At 64.2% G+C, this 20,540-nt stretch overlaps 3 protein-coding genes and 2 long non-coding RNA genes across 11 annotated transcripts in view; 2 read left to right on the top strand and 3 right to left on the bottom strand.

Annotated features, from left to right (window-relative positions):
• The first annotated feature begins 5,228 nt into the window (after nucleotides 1-5,228).
• LOC108288723 lies at nucleotides 5,229-6,639 on the top strand. The gene is made up of 2 exons (XR_001818810.2): nucleotides 5,229-5,322; nucleotides 5,796-6,639. It is a non-coding gene; the product is annotated as an uncharacterized LOC108288723 (long non-coding RNA).
• Nucleotides 6,640-9,541: 2,902 nt separating this feature from the next.
• RASSF7 (Ras association domain family member 7) lies at nucleotides 9,542-13,034 on the bottom strand. Of its 5 annotated transcripts, none has more exons than XM_017507876.2 (5): nucleotides 13,009-13,034; nucleotides 11,412-11,537; nucleotides 10,534-11,231; nucleotides 10,252-10,380; nucleotides 9,542-10,174 (listed from the first exon to the last, which is right to left on the bottom strand). In XM_017507876.2, exons 2-5 carry the CDS (start codon nucleotides 11,533-11,535, stop codon nucleotides 9,929-9,931), a joined length of 1,197 nt encoding a protein of 398 aa, XP_017363365.1. In that variant the 5' UTR covers nucleotides 11,536-11,537; nucleotides 13,009-13,034; the 3' UTR covers nucleotides 9,542-9,928. The 5 variants fall into 5 exon arrangements, with proteins under 5 accessions (XP_017363365.1, XP_017363363.1, XP_017363364.1 ...); XM_017507874.2 differs by lacking the exon at nucleotides 13,009-13,034 and adding an exon at nucleotides 12,214-12,304; XM_017507875.2 differs by lacking the exon at nucleotides 13,009-13,034 and adding an exon at nucleotides 11,731-11,810.
• A 27-nt stretch (nucleotides 13,035-13,061) lies between these two features.
• LOC108288790 lies at nucleotides 13,062-14,220 on the bottom strand. The gene is made up of 3 exons (XR_001818845.2): nucleotides 14,192-14,220; nucleotides 13,726-13,881; nucleotides 13,062-13,385 (listed from the first exon to the last, which is right to left on the bottom strand). It is a non-coding gene; the product is annotated as an uncharacterized LOC108288790 (long non-coding RNA).
• On the top strand, nucleotides 14,221-18,307 carry LMNTD2 (lamin tail domain containing 2; the record flags this gene model as incomplete). The annotated part of the gene is given in 12 exon segments (XM_037731157.1): nucleotides 14,221-14,270; nucleotides 14,359-14,511; nucleotides 14,840-14,927; nucleotides 15,172-15,327; nucleotides 15,730-15,818; nucleotides 16,131-16,396; nucleotides 16,638-16,734; nucleotides 16,847-17,036; nucleotides 17,112-17,231; nucleotides 17,296-17,721; nucleotides 17,723-17,890; nucleotides 18,059-18,307. Coding segments are annotated over 12 exon segments (1,935 nt in total), but the record flags the coding sequence as incomplete, so codon positions are not given.
• Nucleotides 18,308-18,544: 237 nt separating this feature from the next.
• The window catches only part of LRRC56 (leucine rich repeat containing 56), a 16,149-nt gene continuing 14,153 nt past the window's right edge, over nucleotides 18,545-20,540 (bottom strand). For 2 of the 3 annotated variants that reach the window (XM_017507869.2, XM_017507870.2), the window contains exons 12-13: nucleotides 20,305-20,423; nucleotides 18,545-19,175 (exon numbers count right to left, since the gene is read on the bottom strand). In XM_017507869.2, the coding sequence (XP_017363358.1) occupies nucleotides 18,880-19,175; nucleotides 20,305-20,423 (415 nt within the window). In that variant the 3' untranslated portion in view covers nucleotides 18,545-18,879. The remainder of the gene's footprint in view (nucleotides 19,176-20,304; nucleotides 20,424-20,540) is intronic. The other variant, XM_017507873.2, reaches the window with a different exon arrangement.

Here is a 20,540-nt window from a genome sequence, read left to right on the forward strand (position 1 = left end):
CCCAAAGTGCTGGGATTACAGGCTTGAGCCACCGTGCCCGGCCAGGGGTGTTGTTTTCTGTTTGCAATGCGAGAAGTAGTGGGCACTGCTGAGCTCTGAAAACGCCCCTGAAGAAGGAGGAGTGGATGGTGCGGGAGACACTAGGGAGGACTCTGGAGCAGTCTACTCCCGGTGGGCCAGAAGGGTGGGGCCAGAAGGAGCTGGGTGTCACGATGGTCACCCAGGCCAGCCACCTGAACCCACATGCTTCAGTCTCAGTTTCTCAACCTCTGTGTGCCTCCGTGTCCTTGGCCGTGAAAGAGGAAAGATGATCATACCTGTTAGGTCATTGTGAGGGTGAGATGGGCATAGCTCAGGTGGGGTCCCGTGTGGTCAGTGGGCCGAGGGACCTCCCCTACCTCTCCATGTGCTGCATGCCTGCCTGCAGGCCACTAAGATAAAGGGGCACCCACAGACACATGCTGAGGCTCCTGGGAAGGAGAACAGGCTGCCTGGGGGCTGCTGGTAATTGTCAAAATAAACACATCACCCAGGCCAGGCACGGTGGCACACACCATGTTATCCTAGCGGCTTGGGAGGCCACGCGGGAGGATCACGTGAGCCTAGGAGTTCCAACCTGGGCAACGCGGTGAGAAATTCCTCTCTACAAGAAATTGGAAAAAAATTAGCCTGACATGATAGTGCACACCCGTAGTCCCAGCTACTCAGGAGGCTGAGGTGGGAGGATTGCTCGAGCCCAGGGAAGATTGAGGCTGCAGTTAACTGTGATGACACTACTGCACTGCAGCCTGGGTGACAGAGACCCTGTCTCAAAAATAATAAGCCAGACGCAGTGGCTCACACCTGTAATCCCAGCACTTTTGGAGGCTGAAGCAGGAGGATCACCTGAGGTCAGGAGTTTGAGACCAACTTGGCCAACATAGTGAAACCCTAACTAAAAATACAAAATGAGCCGGGTGTGGTGGCTGGTGCCTGCAATCCCAGCTACTTGGGAGGCTGAGGCGGGAGAATCCCTTGAACCAGGAGGCAGAGGTTACAGTGAGCCGAGATTGTGCCAGTCCACTCCAGCCTGGGCGACAAAGTGAGACTGTGCCTGAAAAAAAATACAAAAATTAGCTGGGCATGGTGGTGCACCCCTGTAATTCCACTTACTCAGAAGGCTGAGGCAGGAGAATCACTTGAACCCAGGAAGCAGAGGTTGCAGTGAGGTGAGAAAGCACCCGTGCACTCCAGCCTGGGTAACAACGAAAGACTCTGTCTAAAAAATGATAATAAAGGCCGGGCGCGGTGGCGCACACCTGTAATCCCAGCACGTTGGGAGGCCGAGGTGGGCAGATCACAGGGTCAGGAGATCAAGACCATCCTGGCCAACATGGTGAAATCTCGTCTCTACTAAAAATACCAAAAATTAGCCAGGTGTGGTGGCACGCGCCTGTAGTCCCAGTTACTTGGGAGGCTGAAGCAGGAGAATCACTTGAACCAGGGAGACGGAGGTTGCAGTGAGCCAAGATCGTGCTCCGGCCTGGGCGGCAGAGCGAGACTCCATCTCAAAAACAAAAAGATAATAAAATGAAATTTAAAAAATAAACGCATGCAAAATAAATAAATAATAAGCACACGCAGCCGGGTGTGGTGGGTCACGCCTGTAATCCCAGCACTTTGGGAGTCTGAGGCAGGTGGATCACAAGGTCAGGAGTTCAAGACCAGCCTGGCCAATATGGTGAAACCCTGTCTCTAGGAAAAATACAAAAATTAGCTGGGCGTGGTGGCAAGTGCCTGTAATCCCAGCTACTCCGGAGGCTGAGGCAGGAGAATTGCTTGAATCAAGACCCGGGAGGCGGAGGTTGCAGTGAGCCGAGATTGCACCACTGCATTCCGGCCTGGGCTGCAGACAGACTCTGTCTCAGAAATAAATAAATACATAAATTTAAAAATAAACACACATGGCCAGGTGCAGTGGCTCACGCCCGTAATCCCAGCACTTTGGGAGGCTGAGGCAGGTGGATCAACTGAAGTCAGGAGTTCAAGACCAGACTGGCCAACAAGGTGAAACCCTCATCTCTTAAAAAAAATAAACGCACACATCCACAGGGAAACATGAAGAATGTGTCCTCGGTGTGCACTTGTCAGTGCACAACCCATCCAGCTATACCAGACAGTGCTCAGGCTCAGGCATAAGAAGTATCCCCAGGCAGCTGCCCAGAGCCAGACTAGCATGGGTGGTTCTTCTTGAGAGCATGGGCACGTAGCTATTACCTCCAACCTGCTGATCCCCCGACACACACACCTGACACAAAAGAACTCCTTACCTGCTCACACATGCTCAGATGCCTCACACAACAGCAGACAGGCAGATGCCTCCGTATGTAGCCCCCCCGTCAGTACCATCACCTCCCCTGCTCACTGACGGGCCACCCGGTCACCTGCTAGTGCCAGTCTGCACACACGTGCATCGTGCCCACACAGCCTCACACAGACCTGCACTCAGAGACTCAGGCTGGATTCCTGGTTGATGCTGCCATGTGCTGCTCCTGCAGACAAAAGTATGGCATGTGTGCTGCTCCTGGTGTGCACGGGGGTGGAGCTGGGCTGGGAGCTCCCTTGCTTCTGTCCAGGCCAGGCTGGCTTCTTCCAGAGGGCCCAGCCCCCCCCACACACACACCTTCCGTGGTCACTGAACCCAGTCATCACCCATGCTGAAACCCATCCCACCCTGAGCAGCAGGGAGCCCCAGAGCCAGCTGGATGCCTGGGGGAGGTGGGGGTGGGGGGCAAGGGTAGCTGAAGGAGGTGGGTGGAGTGAGAACAAAGGAGTCAAAGCTCCCAGAGCTGGGGGAGGGACAGGCAGGGCTGCATCTCCATCTAGGGAAGGCAGGTGTCTGTGTGTCCCGGGGCTGCCATACCAAACGGCCACAAACCACGGGCCTTGGACAACAGAAATGCATTCTCTCAGTCTCAGAGGTCTGAGACCCAGGCTGGCAGGGTCACACTGTTGAGGATCCCTGTTGAGGGTCTGGGGAGGTCCTTCCTCTCCCAGCTTCGTGGACTCCAGGTGTTCCTTGGCTGTGGCTTCCTATGGCCTCCATCTGTCTGTGTCTTTTTTCTCTCTTTTTTTTTTGTTTTCTCAACATTTTTTTTTTTAACCAGAGTCTTGCTCCATTGCCCAGGTTGCACTATAGTGGCATGATCTCAGCTCACTGCCAACCTCCCAGGTTCAAGTGATTCTCCTGCCTTAGCCTCCCAAGTATTTGGGATTACAAGCGCATGTCACCATGCCTGGCTTTTTTTTTTTTTTTTGTAGAGAAAGGGTTTTGCTGTGTTGCCCAGGCTGGTCTTGAACTCCTGGCCTAAAGCAATCCTCCTGTCTCAGCCTCCCAGAGTGCTGGGATTACAGGCTTGAACCACCACACCTGGCCTGTTTCTCTCTTCTGTGTTTTATAAGGACACTGGTCAGTAGACTTAGGGCCCACCAAGGTAGTCCAGGATGATCTCACTTCGAGATGCCTCCCTCAAGCACATCTGCAGAGACGCTTTCTCCCAGTAAGGCCACGTTTAGGGGGTCTGGGCATTAGGATGTGGATATATCTTCTTTTGGGGGGACCATCCCACTCACTACAGATGGTGAGAAAAGGTGCATGTGAAATTGGCAGGGCTTGGGGCAGAAGTGGGTTCACGTCAGCAGGGCATGATGAACACACAGCCACCCTGCCCTCTTGCCCCGTCCTGTCCCCAGTCTCACTGCCCTGAGAGCCTCTGCTCTGCCCTGAAGCCGAGGGGCTCCTCAGGGATCCCACTGACTCCCAGGGGTTCTTTCACGACCCACATGATAGCGGTCTTGCTGACCCCTGACCCCCAATAGAACCGAGTGGCCCTTACTGCTCTGGGACCTTCCCCATTCACGGGTGGCCAGAGGTACAAGGAGCCACTCGGCTCTATTGGGGGCCAGGGTCAAGGGGTGAGCAACACCTTGATCCTGTCTTGCTGATCACGTCTGACCCACTCCAGACCCTGCACCTGAATTTATGTCCCCGGTCTTCAAGTTCCGGAGGACCTGGGCTGAGTTGGAGCCTCCCTGGGGCCCCAGCACTTGACCGCCAGGGCTGGGATTGGGGCAGTGGGCAGGCTGTGGCCCAGGCCCGCGAGAATGCCGATGCAGAGAGGTCATGGGGCCAGGAGAGAACAAAGGGCAGGGCGGTGAGTTTAGGGCCAGGGAGCTAAGGGGAGACGGCCAGGGGCCGAGGACCCAGGTGGCAGTGCCAACGGGGGCCAGCGGCCAGATCGCCCTTGGCTGCCACTTTGGGGCCCCACCCAGAGTCCGACACGTCCACGTCCGAATCTGGTCCTGCGCGTCCTAACAAAGGTCAAACCGACGAGGCTCCTTTGATTTCACACCTTTTCAGCGCACAGACAGGCTACTTTCGCCTCGTCCCGGCAAAAGACCGGCACAGGGCGGCGGGGACCCCGAGCCCCGTGCAGCACCGCGGCCAGGCTCACGAGGCTTCCGTGGGGACAGAGCGCGCAAGAGGGACCCACAGTCCCCAAGGCCATCCCGGGGCGTCGCGAGGCAAACCAGGCTGAGCCAGGGCCTCCTCTTCGCCAGCCGGACGGACCCGGGAGTCCTTTGGGGACCCCAAGCCGCCCAGCGGGTGACGCGTGCGTCCCGAGGCCGCCGTGTCCCGGCCCACGAGGCCCTTCCCGGGTCACGACCCGGGCTACGTGCGCCGGGCGCCCGGCGGGTTGGGGGGGCCGCAGGCGCGGGGCACGGAGGCGGCCGGGTCGTACCACCGCGGGGCGGGGAGGGGAGCAGCTCCCGCCCCGCGCCCCGTAGCCCCGCGCCCCGAAGCCCCGCGCCCCGAAGGCCCGCGCCCCGAAGCCCCGCGAGCCCGGGCCGTACCACCGCGCGGCGGGAGGAGGACCACCTCGGGCCGTACCATCCGCCCGGCTGGGGGACGCGCCCCGGCCCCGCCGCGCCCTCGTGGCCGGCGCCCCGCAGGCCCCGCCCGGCAGGTGCCGCCCCTCCCCGGGCCGACGTGCAGAAAAGAACGCGCCGGCCTCGCCCGCGGAGGGCCGCGCGGCGGTGGGCGGGGCGTCGCGAACCTCCCTCACGCCCACTGGCTGCGTTGCGGCAGGGCGGGCCCGGCTCGGCCGACCATTGGCTGCGGGGGCGGGTCATTTGCATACGGGGCGGGGCGTGGGCGGTGGGGACCCGGCCGGGGCGGGGCGGGCCGGAGGCGCAAGGGTGCCCCGGGCCGCGGCCGAAGTTGGGCCGAGAGCCGGCGGCCGCACCTCGCCGGGGTCGCAGGTGACGCGCGAGGAGTCCCAGGTTGGCGGGCCGGGCGCACCTCCGAGGCCGCCCTCCCGCGGGGTGGCGGGGGGTCGGGCTGGGCAGGGGGGGCGGGGCTCGGACACCAAGTTGGAGGGCGCGGGGGTGGGGGTCGAGTCCTCCGCCCGCGCACCCGGCCGTCCCTCCAGACGCAGGGCAGCCCCTGCCCACCGCACACTGCGCTGCTCCAGACCCACTGTGCGTGTGACAGCGGCTGATCTGTGCCTGGGCAGCGCGACCCTCCTGGCCCCGTGACCCGGGTCTGGCGGGCAGGCGAGCGGGCACACGGGGACGCGAGGGCAGCCGGATACTGTGGGGGGGTGCCCCCGTGGACGGGGGTGCCTGTCTGCCCAGCAGGGAGGCGGGTGGGGGACAGCGGAGCCATTCCGGGGCTGTGCTGCCCTCCGCTTGCTGGGGCCGAGGCTGGGCCAGATAACCTCGTGGAAGGAGCTTTCTTTTCCTTGTGCGTCCAGGGTGCCGGTCTGCGGAGTTCCTGTAGCCAAGTCGAAGGTGGCCCTGGGCAGGCACGGGTGCTATGCTCCTATCTTCAGCCACCAGGGCCATCCTCTGGGGACTTCCTACGGGAAGAGTGACGGATTTGGCGCTTCTGTGTTTCAGCCGCTTCAGTGAGGCCACTGAGGGAGTCGGCGCGGTGGGCCTATGTTGGGGCCCGGGACGTGCCTCTCCAGCTGCCTGTCTGCTGGGCTTGCCTTCTCAAGACCACTGTGAAAATCAGGGCCAGGGTGTGTCCCGAGCTTACAGGCCCTGTCCCCTCTCCTCGTGTCTGCAGGGGTTGAGGGCTGCACCCAGCTCGCTGGAGAGGGAGAGGCAGATCTAGTGGACGCCTGGCGTGGACTCGGACTGGCCTTTGGAAGCACCCTGTCCTGATGGGGTTGCCTGTCACCACTGTGGGCTGAGACTTGGCAGAATCTGCAGGTGGGGAAGGCTGTGTGTGGCCTTGGGGTGGAACCTGCGGAGCTGACTTCCTGCCGGATAGGGACTTTCTGTGAGGCACCCTCAGAGAACCGGGGTCCTCGGCCGGCCCTACAGAGCACTTCTGTGCTGGGGTCAGGTAGAAAGTCTGGGCCAGTAGGGCCCCAGCACAGTCCCTCAATGTGGCCTGGCTCTGCCTCTGACCATATTACACCAGGTGGGATGCCCCCCTGCGTCGCCTGGGGGTTGGCTTGGCTTGGGCCTGCCCTGCGGTGGAACTGGATATTTTCGGGGAGCCCAGCCTTTCCACTCGCCAGCACAGCGCACAATATAGTTTTCAAAGTGCAGTTTCAAACTCAAAAGTAAACTTTTCAGCCACTCAAAGGTTTGCTTAGTGATCGGAAACGCTCTGGCCACTTTTCAGGACCATGGGACTCTGTTCACCTGAAACAGCTGTGAGAGGCCCGGCTCAGTGGCTCACGCCCGGCATCCCAACACTTCGGGAGGATGAGGCGGGTGGTTCACTTGAGATCAGGAGTTCAAGACCAGGCTGGGCAACATGACGAAACCCCATCTCTACTAAAATCACAAAAATTAGCCGCGTGCGGTGGTATGCGCCTGTAGTCCCAGCTACTTGGAAGGCTGAGGCTGGAGAATTGTTTGAACCTGGGAGGTGGAGGTTGCAGTGAGATGAGATTGTGCCATTGCCCTACAGCCTGGGTGACGAGAGAGACTCTGTCTCAAAAAAATGAAAAATGAAACAGCCAGTGAGGAGGAAGTCTCCACACCATCCCCACCCCTCCAGAACCCAGCGGGTGCCGGGATGCCTCTTGGTGGGGAAGAAGGCTGGTTAGCTAGCAGTAACAGACCAGGCACGGGCACCCAGGCGGTGGCTTCAGAAGAACAGGTGTTCTTTGAAAACAGACACAGGAACAGCACAGCGTGTGCTCTGCCAGTCCCATGCCTGCTTCCCATTGAGGGGCGGGGGTGGGTGGGGCAGAGCTCATGACCCCAGGAGGACATGGGGGTAGGCTCTGGATGGCACCTGGCACTGCCCCTTGCTGGCCTGTGTGCTTCTGGAAGATGACCCCATGATGGGTCAGAGGGCTGGTCACAGGTACAACCACCCTTTGGAGTGTGGGTGGGGGCTGTGATGGAGGAGTCGGCCCTCAGGCCCCAGGCCAGCTGCCCGGGGAACAACCCACTTGGTCTCTGCATTCCAGGCTCCACCCCATGTGACCCTGGGTTTAGCCCTGTCTGGGGTCACGGGTTAGGCAGGTCCAGGCCCCTGAGGACCTCCCAGGGATGGGCAGCTGTGAGCCAGGCAGCAGGCTGAGGCCAGAGTGCAGACAGGAGCAAAGTCAAGTGAGGGTCTGGCTTGCTGACACTGGTGCCGGGAGCCACCTCTGCTGCCTGGCCTCACCGCATTTGGTTCCCTGCCTCAGGCAGGAAATAGCCAAGCCAAGTTCCCTCTACGCAGCAGGGAGCTGGTGGCCCTGGCCTCTGGGGGGCCCTGTGGATGGCTTCCTTGCTCAAGTTCAGGACTTCCACGTTCCGTTCGTCTACTCCAGGGACAGGGGGCACCAGATGCAGGGCCACCCAAGAGAAAGCTGAGTCCATCCCAAACTCCCCCACCCTCAAAGCACAAAGACCCTATGATCTAGGGCAAGCTTGTCCAACTTTCGCCCGTGAGACGGCTCTGAATGCAGCCCAACACAAATCTGTAAATTTTCTTTTATTTTGTTGAGACGGGTGTTTCTCACTGTCACCCAGGCTGGAGTGCAGTGGCGTGATCTTGGCTCACTGCAGCCTCTGTCTCCTGGGTTCCAGCAATTCTCCTGGGTCAGCCTCCTGAGTAGCTGGGATTACAGGTGCCCACCACCACGCCCAGCTAATTTTTGTATTTTTTAGTAGAGACGGGGGTTTCACTTATTGGCCAGGCTGGTCTCCAACTCTCAACCTTGTGATTCACCTGCCTTACCTCCCAAAGTGCTGGGATTACAGGCATAAGCCACTGTGCCTGGCCACAATTTTTTTTTTTTTAATAGCTTATCAGCTATCGTTAGTGTATTCTATGTGTGACCCAAAACAATTATTCCAGTGTGGCCTAGGGAAGCCAAAGGACTGGACACCCCTGACTCCTCCAATACCACCCATGGCTGTACCCAGGTATAGGGGTCCCCCACATTCTGCTCACCACAAAAAGCCTCTTCTCCAACCCCAACCATGGTCCTTGGAGCTGGGAGGGTAGGGTTCACCCTGAGGATCAGGAGAAGCAACAGGCAGCCCAAGGGCCCAGGCAGGGCCTGGGTTGGAATGTGGACACTGCCCCAATTTTTTTATTTTTTGGAGACAGTCTCACTGTCACTCAGGCTGGAGTGCAGTGGCTCAATCTTGGCTCACTGCAATCTCCATCTCCCAGGTTCAAGCGATTCTCCTGCCTCAGCTTCCCGAGGAGCTGGGACTACAGGCGCACATGACCACGCCTGGCTAAGTTCTTGTATTTTTAGTAGAGATGGGTTTTCATCGTGTTGGCCAGGCTGGTCTCCAACTCCTGACCTCAGTGATCTGCCTGCCTTGGCCTCCCAAAGTGTTGGGATAATAGGCATGAGCCACCATGCTGGGCCCTGTATTTTTTGTAGAGACAGTTTCACCATGTTGCCCGGGCTGGTCTCAAACTCCTGACCTCAAGTGATCCATCCGTCTCAGCCTCCTAAAGTGCTGGGAGTACAGGTGTGAGCCAAGGCACCCGGCCCCGGCCCCAATTTCAAAGCTGCAGGCTCATTGCAGTTATTTCACATCCACCTAGGGAGGGAGGCAGCCCCTGCCCACTGGTACCCAGGCCCTCCCTGGGGTGGTGAAGCTGCCCAGGCCTGGCTGACCTAGGAATCTGGGACCCGCCCCCACAAGTTCTCAGTAAACCTGACAGGCGGGTCTAGCTCATCCCAGCGTCCTCAGTTCCTGCCGCTGGTGGGGCACAGGTCACACAACGAGGAGTCAGGTGGGAGGGGGTTCAGACAAGCCCGGAACGGTCAGGCCAGGCTCAGCCAGCAGGCCTGCCAGGCTGGGGCCTTCAACAGGAGAGCCCCTGGGGGTAGGCAGGGCCAAGCAGATGGAATATGGAGCCCAGGAAGCTCCAGCGCTTGGCCCCACTGAGTACTGGTCCCTGAGGGACCCCATTCAAAGATGCTCAGCTGTGGCCAGCCCCAGGTGTCTTGGGGTGCTGCTCAGCGGCACCCCGTGGAGGCTCACGCTCAAGATCTCACAGACCCAGCCCAGCGCAGCCTTAGCACACACTCAAGCCACTGCGGGCAGTTTATTGAGGTTTTAGTGTTGGGGTCAGGAGGCGGCACACACATGCTCTCACCGTGTACACACCGTGAAGGAGCCTCCCGCAGGCAGGCACATGCCCACAGCCTGAGCACTGTCAATGAATCTCCTGTCCCCAGCAGGCAGTTCTGGCCTCTGGGGTCTGGCAAGTTCGAGCTGGCTATGCCCCATGCTTCTCCAGGGCGTCTGGCAGACCTGGCAAGGACCCGGACAGTCCTCCCCTGCACCCCCTGCTCCTGATGCCGAGCCCAGAGCTTCCCACTGTGTGGTGCAGGAGCCCTCTGTGACCGCCGACCTCCTTCTGCGGTCCAGGCAGGCTGGTCTCACCGCCCTCACTGATCTGTCACAGAGCCTGGGGCTGGGCTGCCAGAGGACGCCGCTCTGGGGCAGGAGCTGCTGCTACCTCCAGTTCTGCTTCACGGCAGCCACTGTGGAAGGACACAGGCTGAGGAGGCTGCGGCCACAGGAGAGCGCCGGGTCCCAGGGGTAGGCAGGACACAGACATACCCTCGGGGCCTAGGGCAGGCACCAGCACGGGGCTCAGGGGGGGTCCCAGGAGGGACTCCTGTCTGGCTGGAGACAGAGGGCCCTGTGGGGAGGGAAGTCAGCTTGGAGTGGGGCTGGGCCAGGTCCTCACCTCCCAGCCTCCCCCAGAACCACATCAACCTGTGTGTTAGGAGGGTCCCTGTCAGGCCGTGGGGGCGGCGGTAGCGCAGCCCCAGTCTGCTGGATGAACTGCTGCAGGTTACACTGACGGAGCTCCCGGTTCAGCTCCTCCAGCTCCTGAGCCTGGGCCTGGGGGCACACGGGACTCTCAGGAGGCACAGCCATGGGGCTCCGTGGCCCTTGTGCCCCAGAGGGAGTGCTCTCCCTAGCTGGACCCTGTGACCCCCAAACCTGCTCATGTCAGGGGAGGGGAAGGGACAGGAAGCAGGTCCTGGCGCTCACCTGCAGGGCTCGCTCTGCAGCCTCCAGGGCCCGGCTCACCAGGGCCAGGCTGCCCTGCACCTCCGCACTCTGCCGCTCCTGAACAGCCAGGTCCTGGCGCAGACGCTCAGTGGCAGATGCCATGGGAGAAGGGGGCCCAGGGGCCTCTGCTGCCAGCTGCAGCTCGGCCTCCAGGGCTCGGGCCTGGGCGTCCAGGGCCTGCAGCCGGGCGGCGTGCTCAGCAGTGGCTGCGCTTAGCGCTTGCAGGCGTGCCTGTCCCTCCTGCTCCCGGGCTTGCTCCCGACGCAGCTCCTGCTCCCAGAAGGCCTCGTGGCCCAGCTCCTCAGCGTTCCTCTGCACCCTGAGCTCCAGGCTCCGCAGGTCTGTGCAGCAGCCTGGTGAGGGTGTCACGGGGGCTGCAGGCCCAGGAGGTGAGAGGCTGGGGGCTGGCCCGAGGGTCAGTGCTTTGCAGGGCTCACAGCCCAGCGCTGCCCGTGGCTTTGCAGGGAGGCTGGCACGAATTGGGCAGCGTTCTGGGGGTGAGCAGCTGTCTGAAGAGGGCCTCCCAGCCAGGCTGGGCCCTGTGCGCCTCAGGACAAACTGGACATCGCTGGCAAACTGTCCACAGGTGGCCTGGGCGCCCACTGGACACTCCTCTGGCAGCAGCTGCCGCTCCTTCTCTCTAAGCCGCTGCACAAGTACAAACCGGCCGGTCTGGCCTGGGGGGAAGGGGAGAAGGTCAGCCTTTGTGCCCCCCACTCTGTCTCCCTGGCTTGAGGAACTGGGAAGGACAAGCCGGTTCAGCAACCAGCCCCACCCTCCTTGGGTGAAACAGGGCTAGACCATCAGGCCTCACTTCAGCTCTACCTGCAGGGCCAGCCTCACCCCAGAGCACTCACCTATTGCTTGCGCCAGTGCGATGACCACTTCCTGGCAGGTGGTCTGCTCGGAGACCCCACAGACCACACGCTGGACGCCGTCCACCCACACCTTCAGCTCCATGGCTGCCAGCCCTAAGAGCATCCCTGTTTTGCGGGGAAGGCGCAGGCCACAGGGTCAGGACCTGCCTACTCCTACCTCAGCCTGGTCCTCCTCCTGGCCTGCCCTAGAAACGGCCCGGGCTGCGGCCCCTCCGCATTGGCCCCGCCCTCCCGTGCCGGCCCCACCCGCCGGCCACACATTCCTGGGGTGGCCCTCCGGAGCATGCAGGCTCCCCACCTCACCGGCCTCCTCTTGCCACGCCCGCACTCCCGGAACAAGGCGAATCATTAACCAGACCCAGGATTTCCTGTCCGCCTCACCAGGCTCGGAGGGCACTGCGGCCGCCGCCATGGGAACGCCCCCCCCCCCCCGACCCGCTCAGGCCGCAGCGGCGCTCGGGGTCGCGACCCTGACCTCGACCCCGCAGACCCAGCGGACTCCGGGTCTGAGCAGCCCCCGCCAACCCAGGGAGCCCCGCCGTCCAATCGCCCCGAAGGTCCCGGCGTCCGCCGCGGGCACGGATGCCGGCGCCGTCTGCAACCCCAGCCTGGCGGGAGCCAGGGCGTCCCAGCTCCGCAGGGTGGGCGCAGGTGCCGCGACGCCCGCGCCCTCGGCCCCCCACCCCGGCCTCGCGGAAAACGCTCCCCAGTTGGAGTCGGTTCCCGGCCGGCTCGAGGCGAGCCCCGCGCTCGGAAGGCCCCGGGACCCGGCGCGGCTCACCTGGGCGCTCGCCAGCATCGGGACCCGCTCGGGAGCCGCCGCAACCTGCCGCCCCCAGCGCCGCGGCGCGCCCCGGCCCCGCGCCCCCATTGGCCCGCGGCCCGCACGCCCCGCCCCCCAGCACCCCTATTGGCTTCTCCGAGCGGGTGTCCCGCTCTCCAGCCCTCACCCATTGGCTGCCTCCATCACGCCCCTCCCCGCCCCATTGGCTCGCCGCCGCGCCCCGCCCCCAGAAACTCCAGGTGTGGGCGGGCCAGAGGGCGGGGCCTAGCCGCGGTCCTCCGCCCCCATCCCCCACCCCGCGAAGGACGCGGAAACGCGGCGGCTGCGGCCCCGGGCGGCGCGTCGGGGCAGGTGTCTGGCCCCGCTCGGGGCGGACTTCCTTCCTCAGCCGCCTTCAAGTGTGGCGGGTTCCCGCCCGGGGACGGTCTCCGGCCTGGGATCCCGCACACCCCACGTGTGCCCAGGGGCAGCGGGGCCGGCACCGCCCCTCGCGTTCGCGGCCGTTCCCTGGGGGCCCCCGCGGTGGCGGTCACCTGGACGCGCAGGGCCGCGGGGAGCAGGGGCACGAGTCCCCGGCTGGGGGCAGCCCTGGTGCGGGAGGTGCCCGCTCGGGAGAGGCCGGGCCCCGGCTGAGGCTCTTCGTCCCGACACCTACCTGCCCTGCTGTCCCGGCGGGGTCCGCAGCCTCGTGGTCCGCCATTCATTGCCTGCTCTGCCCAGCTCGGAACGAGTTGTGGGCGTGGAGGGGCCTCCTGCCGGCCCGTCTCCTGTGCTCCTCTAGGGAGGCCTTACCCAGCCGACAAGTTGCAGAGATGGAGGGTGAATGAGTGAGGGCGGGGTGGAGGTGAAGGCGGGAGTGCTTGGGTCTTGTGGGTCAGGTCTGGCCTCACTTTTGTCCTAGAAGAGGGGGAATGCTTGTCGTGATAATGGCAATGCCCACGGGGGTCCCTGGGGGTGACCCAGGGGGTGTGGAGATGGCTGGAAAAGGTGAGGCTTCCAGCTTGGGGATGAGTGCTGGTCACTGAGGTCGAAGGGGCTGTGGGCTGGGCCTGGCGGTGCAGGCAGGCGCCTGTAGTCCCAGTAACTCAGGAGGCAGAAGTGGGAGGATCGCTTGAGCCCAGGAATTCCAGATTACCATGAGCTGGATCACACCAAGGCGCTCCAACAGCCTGGGCAACAAAGCAAGAACCTGTATATAAAAAACTAATTACTAATTTAAAAAGAGGCTGTGGGCAGGGGCGTACTACTGCAAATTAGCCCTTACCAGTCCCCAGCTTGTCACTGTTACCTGTCTGCTTCCTGTCCCCCACACACCCGTGGCTATGCTGGCCTGGCTCACAGACAGCAATGCTTCTATATGTGTCACGCTGCTGCCACCAGGCTAGGTGGGGGATGCTGGGGCCTCCCTCAGGTGGAGGGTGTTGGCCACTAAGTGGTTTCCCCCACCCCAAGCTGAGCAGTGGCTCAGCCTCTCACACCTCCTCCAGGCTGGGCTGGCTCAGAACTCACCCAGCGGCCTGGTCTGGGGTCTCCCTGGAGGCTCCAGGTAACAAACAGCCCCTCCCCTTCTGGGTGCTGGTATCCAGGGCAACGGTACACAGCCCTTCCCTCCCAGGCCGGCTTGGAGCTCTGGCCTCAGGTGAATGCTGGGGGTGGGGCCCTGAGCTGGGGAGACAAGAGAGAGAAAGAGAAAGACACCACATCACAGGCAAAGGTCAGAAACACACAGGTGTGGACACCCATTTGGGGAGCTCCTCAGATAGCCACGCTCCCTGAGCGCTGGTGCCGCTGGGCGGCTCCAACCTGTGTGGCCACACAAGCACACTTGGCCTCCCCACCCCTCCCAGCTCCCGAAGAACATCACAAATGGCCCCCAAGTCTGGCCCCAGGGCTGAAGAAGCCAAGGAGGAGGCTCTCTTGTCCCCCGCAGACCGAGAGCTGGTCAGTGGTCACCTGGGACCTCCAGCAGGCACACCTGCAGCCTCTGCGACTCCCACAAGCCTGCCGGACACCACGCCCCACTCCTCACGGGTGGCCTGCTCTGCCCACCCGCAGTAAGGACGGGAGGGAGGAGTGGTGAGGCTCCTGGGCCAGATGGCGGGGGCCCAGCCTGAGCAAGCAGCAGGGGCACTGTCGCTGCAGGTTGGCTCCTGAGTCCCTGGATCCTCGCACGCTGCGGCTGCTGTGGGGGCAGCGAGAACTAGAGATCCAGGCCTTGCGGTGGGAGGTCCAGAATGGCCGGGACACCCGGCTCTGCCACATCCTGCAGGAGGTGGCGGGGCTTCCGCCCAAGAGGTCTGAAGCAGAGCATCCAGCCCAACCCAACCCTGCCCTGTCCTGGCCCCAACCCCAACAGCCGAGTGAGATCCTTTCCCTCGACCTTGCCCACGCTGACCCTCCACCCTGACCCTAAGCTAACACGTCACAGCCTCACCCCAGCCCTGAGCATGTGGATGGGTGCCAGGCCCCTGCCCAGACCAGTGGGAGGCTGGCCGGCCCCAGCGCCGCTGTACTGTGTGCCCTTGGGGCCAAGATGGCGGTGGTGCCCTCCTTCACCACTGACCTGGTGTTAAGAACCCCTGCCTGAGCAGGCTGGGGGCTGCTGAGGTCACCCCTCCTCCAGGAGCTCCCACAGTCAGGAGAGGCTACTGCAGAGCCGGGTCCAGAAGCTGACCCTGCAGCTAAAGGAACAGAAAGAGCGAGCCCAGTGGGTGAGGCGGGGGGCACAGAGGGTTGACGGGGGCACAGGGAGTGGGCGGGGACACGGAGTGGGCGGGGCACAGGGAGTGGGCGGGGCACAGGGAGTGGGCGGGGTCCTGGTATGGGGAGCCCGGCGGGGTCACAGGGAGTGGGCGGGCGCGCAGGGAGTGGGCGGGCGCGCAGGGAGTGGGCGGGGTCCTGGTGTGGGGACCCCGGCGTGGGCTGGCCTCTCACCCACAGGCCCTCCTTGAGCAGGAGAAGGAGTACCTGGAGGAGCAGCTGCTGGAGACCACCCGCAGGCTCCAGGAGGTGGAGGCCGAGCTGCAGAACTTCCAGAAGTCCTGCCTCCTGCAGCTAGCCCGCTCCTCGTGGGTGGGCCGCATGCTGCGATCCCAGACTGGCAGTGTGGAGGTGAGCCCACCCTTCAAGCCCTGCTGCCCCAGCCGCCCTCCCCAGCCCTCACCCTCCCATCGGGTACCTCTGCTGGGGTGCCCTGGTCTGCCTGGAAGCCTGCCCGGCTCAGGCTGCCTCTGGAACTCCAGGCTCCAGCGGGGAGGAATCAGGAGGCCTCAAAACACAGGTAAGGTCAAAGAGAAGAGGTGCTGTGGGGGAGGGTGCCACTCGCCCCAGTCCCTGCCCACTGGCCTCTGGTCCCCTCTGGCAGGTGGTGACAGCAGGGACTCTGATGGACCCAAGTGACCTCTCTGAGGACATTCAGGCTCCCACTGGGGAGGTAAGCTAGGCCTCCCACGTGTGTGCTCTGGGATCTGGAGCCCGGCGGGAGGGGACACGTGCCTCTTGTTTCCTGGCCAGGGCTTTCGGCTGGAGGACGTGGACTGGAACAGTATTGCCCACCGGTACCCCAACCTCTTCACCAACATGGAGCTTGACTCACAGCAAAAGTAACGGCACAGGCAGGGACTCCCCAGGGGCCAGAAGGGAGGGCTCACCTTGGCAGGTGAAGACCCAGGCCACTCAAGGACACTACCCCTTGGTGCCCCTGGATAAGTCCCTTAACCCTCCAGTGCTCAGTCCTGTGATCTGTAGAACGGGTTGGGGTTGAAGGGGCCATCACTGTCCTGCCATGTGCTGGGCCTGGCTCCTGGGTACCGGGACCCAGCAGGGGCTCCCTGCTGCGCTGCCTATTCCGGTTGGATGGGGGCAGGGCTGGCGTCTGGAGCTGGAATGGACATCAAGCAGAGTGTGGTCCACAGGCAGCCCTGGCCCTGGCCACAGCTAGACACAGACAGCCCGGGGTCCCCTGGAAAGCACTCCGAGGGGCATCACAAGACCGTGAACTGGGGCTCCCTGCCCTGTCTGGGCACCAGCAGCTCAGGGGGTGCTGACTCCGACTCCAGCAGCTACCAGCGGGGACTGCCTTACCACCTGCTGAAGGCATCAGGGCACTCGCCCCAGGGCTGGGGTGCTTCCTGCGAGCAGGCACTGGTGCAGGCCAGGAACTCTAGAAAAGGATCAGAAGGTGCAGTGGGGCGGGGCTCCCTGTTACCCTAACCCACCCTCCATCCCTCAGGCCCGTGATCTCACCCAGAGCCCTGAAGGAGGTCCTCCAGGCCCCGAGGTACAGCCGCTCTTCCTGCCTCTCTGACCCTGGCCCTGCTACCCGCTCCCCCAGGCCCTGCAGGCCTGGTCTGGCCTCACGGGGTACATCTCGTTGGGTACGCCATTCGAGGGTTCCCCTCCCCAGAAGTGCTCCTCTCTAGATCTCCAGAAAACCCGATCAGCCAGGCACCGCAAGCCGGTCCCGGCGCCAGAGCTCTGCACAGACCCTGACTACCCGGGCCCCGAACACCCGCAGAGGTAAGGGGCGGCCCAGGCCTCTGGCGCTCGGCTGGAGCTGGTTTCCGGGCCCGGCGCACAGCCGTGGGGTGGACAGGCCGCATCTCCTCACAGCGCCCCCCTCTTGCCCCAGCCCGACGAGCAGCTGCCTGAAGATCGTGGCCGTGAGCGTCCGCGAGAAGCTCGTCCGCATCCTCAATCAGTCGCAGCAGGAGACGGCCGACCTGGGCGGCGCGGTGCTGAAGCAGCTGGTGCGCGGCCGCCCGGAGCGCCTGTACCGCTTCCCGCCGGCCACGCTGCTGGCCCCGCGCCACCACATCACGGTGCGCCCCGGCCCGCGAGCCCAGCCCGGACGGCCAGCCCGGCCGCCCCTCACCCGCCGCTCCGCGCCCTTCCAGGTCTGGGGCGAGGGGCCCCGCAACGCCGAGAAGCCGCCGTGCGCGTCCTCTGGCCGGGAGCCCAAACCCTCCCACTCCAGCCGCCACTGCGTGACGCTGCTCCTGGGCCCCAAGGGCGAGGTCGGTGCGGGCCCTCGGGGGGCGGCCGGGCATCGGGTGCGGGGGTGACCGACGCGCCCCGCAGGTCCTCAGCGAGCACCGGATCCCACACTGCGCGACTCCGGCCCCAAGGGTCTTCGTCGGCTACACCGACTTGTCCATCGACCGCTTCCCGCTCCCGGAGGTGGAGCCCGGCACCGACCCCTGCGAGCCGCCTGGAACCCCGCGCAGAGGCCGCGTGCGAGAGCCCCGGGTCGGTCGCCGGAGGCCACGGTGGGAACCGCGGGTCCCCGGGACCCCGCCTCCTCTCCAAGCCCCCCCCCAGCAAAACGGTCCCGCGGATCCCCTCGCCTGGGCGGCCCCAACGTCCCCAGGTCCCGTCCTGCCGCCCCGAGTCACCAGGGCGTCCCTCAGCCCCTGCACCATGCCAGGCGCGGAGCCCTCTAGGGCCGCTTTCCACGGGCCGGCCGCCGCCCTCATGATCCTCGCCCCCCAGGACGCGGGCCCTACAGCCGCCGCCGAGCTCGGGGAAGCGCTTCCACCCGCGGGAGGGGCCCGCGCAGCACCTGCCCCCCATCCCCGGGGAGCGCGCGCCGGAGGGAGAGCGCGGCCCGCCTGACCCCACCCCACCGCCGCCTCCCGCAGACGCCGGGCTGGGCCTGGAGGAGCACCGAGTTCGGGTGAGGGCGCGCGTGTGGATGCGCCCGGTCCCCCTCCTCCACTCCCCTCCCCTCCCCTGCCCCTCCAAGTTCCCTCCCCGTCCCCCCTTCCTCTTTCCATCCCCGCCCCGCCCCTCCCCTCCCTTCCTTGCCCCGCCCCGCGCGCCTCTCAGCCCCCGCGCCCCCCAGGTGTGCCGGAAGAGCGTGGACCGCGGCTGCCCCATGGTCGCCCTGTCGGTGCCGAGCACGGCCGAGAGCAGATACGGCTTCCGCTTCCTCAGCTGCCTGCCGTTCACCGCGGACGCCTGCCGCCGCGCCTAGGGGCCGGGACCGCGGGGAGGGCGGGCGGGACGGGCGCGGGGACTAGGCAGGGGGGTCCGCTGCGTAATTTAATGAACCAACGTTGCCTACAAAGTAAATCGCATTTCTGTACACCTGGGAGTCAAAAAATGATTCGCTTGGCTTCCGGGGCATCCTGCCCCAGGAGGAGGGAGCTGCCGCCCTGTCGCGGCGCGGGAGCCCTGCAGATCCCCCGGGGACAGGAGGCCGAGGGCGAGCAGCTGGGACCCTGGGACACTGGGCCACGGAGGCCTAGGAGGTGGCTCTTACTCTGGGAGTGGGGAGTGTGGGGGGCTGAGGGGTGGACTCGCAGCCCCAGTTCCAGCCCCTGCCCCTCGGCCACACCCAACTCTAGCCGGAGAGCCCTCTGACAGGCCTGCCCCTGTGACCACCCCCCAACCTGTGCCCACGGGAAAGCCTGGCCGGAAGGAAGGCTGGATCGGGACCCTCCCTTCCCACGCCAAACCCTGTCGGGGGCCTAAAGTGGGTTCAAGCCCGAGCCCCCCCTTTCCTCCACCAAGAGGGTCCTCCCCAGGGCCAGGCATTCCCTCCACCCGCCAACACACCCGCCCAGACGTTCTGTGCTCCATGAGGCCAAGTCCACCCAGCGCCCCCGTGACCACATATGTGGGCAGGTCGTGGCCCCAGCACAGTGTAGCTTGGCAGTGGGGCTACACTAAGTGGGGGAAGGGGGTGGGGTGGGAGAGTTCGGCTGCCCTGGGGATTCTGGCTGATGCGTCTGGTGCTGGCTTTGGGCCAGGACATCCCTGGGCTCCAGGGCTCAGGTCTGAGGCCATTGCCGCCGCCCCATCACCCACGCCAGGCCCCCAGCTGCCCAGGGCTCGGAGCCGACGCCCCCTGGACTGCAGGTCTGTGGGCCACCTGGGGGAGCTGCTGCCAGAAGCTGGTGGCATCGGGTGCTTGGGAGGGGAAGGGACCAGTTGACATCGGAAGGTCCTGGGGGGCTCTAGAAGGCAAACAGAGTGACAGCTGTCACAAAGGCCGTGAGGCAAGGGGAGGCCACAGCCCACCCATGGCCCTGCAGCCCCAAGGCCATGGTCCAGGCTAGGGGTCCACAGGCAGCATCCCTGCCCCTCAGGCTGCTCCGCTGTACCCCAAGTTCTGTGTTCCCAGCCCTGTGACCCCTGGCTGCTTGGGCAGGCCCACCTCTGGGGCAGGTAAGGCGATCCCAACACCTGGTTCTTTCCCTGAGAGGCTGGTCACCGGCCCACTGCCCCAGGCTGGTCCCTCTGTACCCGCCTGCACTGGCACCTGCAGTCCTGGTATGCCTTTGTCCTGACCCCAGCTCAAGGCCGCTGCAGCTCGCCCTCCTCTTGGCTGCCCTGCCTGCCCTCCCTCCACCCCTGCAGCTCCTGGCCACAAGTGACCAGCTGCTGACCCCTCTCTCTGCCCCTCCACAGTCACCCACCAGCAGGGCAGAGGCTTGGCCTGCCCTGTTCCCTGCCCATCCCAGCTCCCTTGACCAGGCTCCCCCACAGGAGGGTCAGTCTGCCCACCGTGGGGTTGCCCCTGCTTATAGTGCCCCCCGCCCAGCCTGCCTGCCCACTGAGGGAGGGTCCTCTCTGCCTCGAAGCTGTGGTCACGCTGAAGCTGGTGTCCTTCGGAGAGGGCACTGCATGGCTTAATTCTGTGCCCTGAGTACACCTGCCGTCTTTGGGGTAAAGCAGCAGCACCCTCCCTGCCTTGGTCTCCTGGGGAGGCTGCTGGCCGCCGACCCCTGGCCTGGTGCCTGTGCCCCTGAAAGCTGCCTGGTGGGCATGTTCTGCCTGCTGGCGCCCTGGGGTGGCTGCTTCTTTCTGTCTAGACCACTCTGAACTCTTGACACCACCCTTTTGTGGAACGAGGTCTCTCTTGAGTCCAGCCTGGGTGGCCACAAGGTCACAGGGCTTGGACCATGGCTTGGGAGAGGGTGGACTTGGGTTGGCCCTCCCCAGCCCCAGAAGGGGACCTCCCTGTCACAGTCTCTCTCTGAGCCCGGCTGAGGAAGGGGGCCAGGCTGAATGTCCTATCTGCAGGTGTCACCTACAGAGGTGGGGTGCTGGGTTCCTCCCAGGCATGGCAGACAGGCTCAGTACCTGAGGCCAGGCTCGGGGGCCTGGGGGGAGTCTTGGACTCTGCCTGGTGCACTTGCTCTTCAGGGGCCCTCCGTCGGCTCCCGGGGGCTACAGCCCCTTCCTGTTGGGACTCCAGGTGCCTATAGGGGAGGGGGTTGGGTGGGGAGAGGAGGAGGAGCTTCGGCCCTGGCCCTCCTTGGAGTTGACCGAAGTGCACGTGAGGCTCAGGGATGGACCAATGATGACTCAGCCAAGGT

The sequence above is a fragment of the Cebus imitator genome, unplaced genomic scaffold (assembly GCF_001604975.1).
Source record: "Cebus imitator isolate Cc_AM_T3 unplaced genomic scaffold, Cebus_imitator-1.0 Scaffold384, whole genome shotgun sequence".
Classification (NCBI taxonomy): domain Eukaryota; kingdom Metazoa; phylum Chordata; class Mammalia; order Primates; family Cebidae; genus Cebus; species Cebus imitator.

Coding starts and splice junctions, on each gene's coding strand:
- RASSF7 (XM_017507876.2), bottom strand. CDS start 11,535: ATGCTCTTAGGGCTGGCAGCCATGGAGCTGAAGGTGTGGGTGGACGGC. Junction 11,232..11,411: donor CGCACTGGCGCAAGCAATAG/GTGAGTGCTCTG, acceptor CCTTCCCCCCAG/GCCAGACCGGCCGGTTTGTA. Junction 10,175..10,251: donor GGGACCCTCCTAACACACAG/GTTGATGTGGTT, acceptor CCCTCCCCACAG/GGCCCTCTGTCTCCAGCCAG.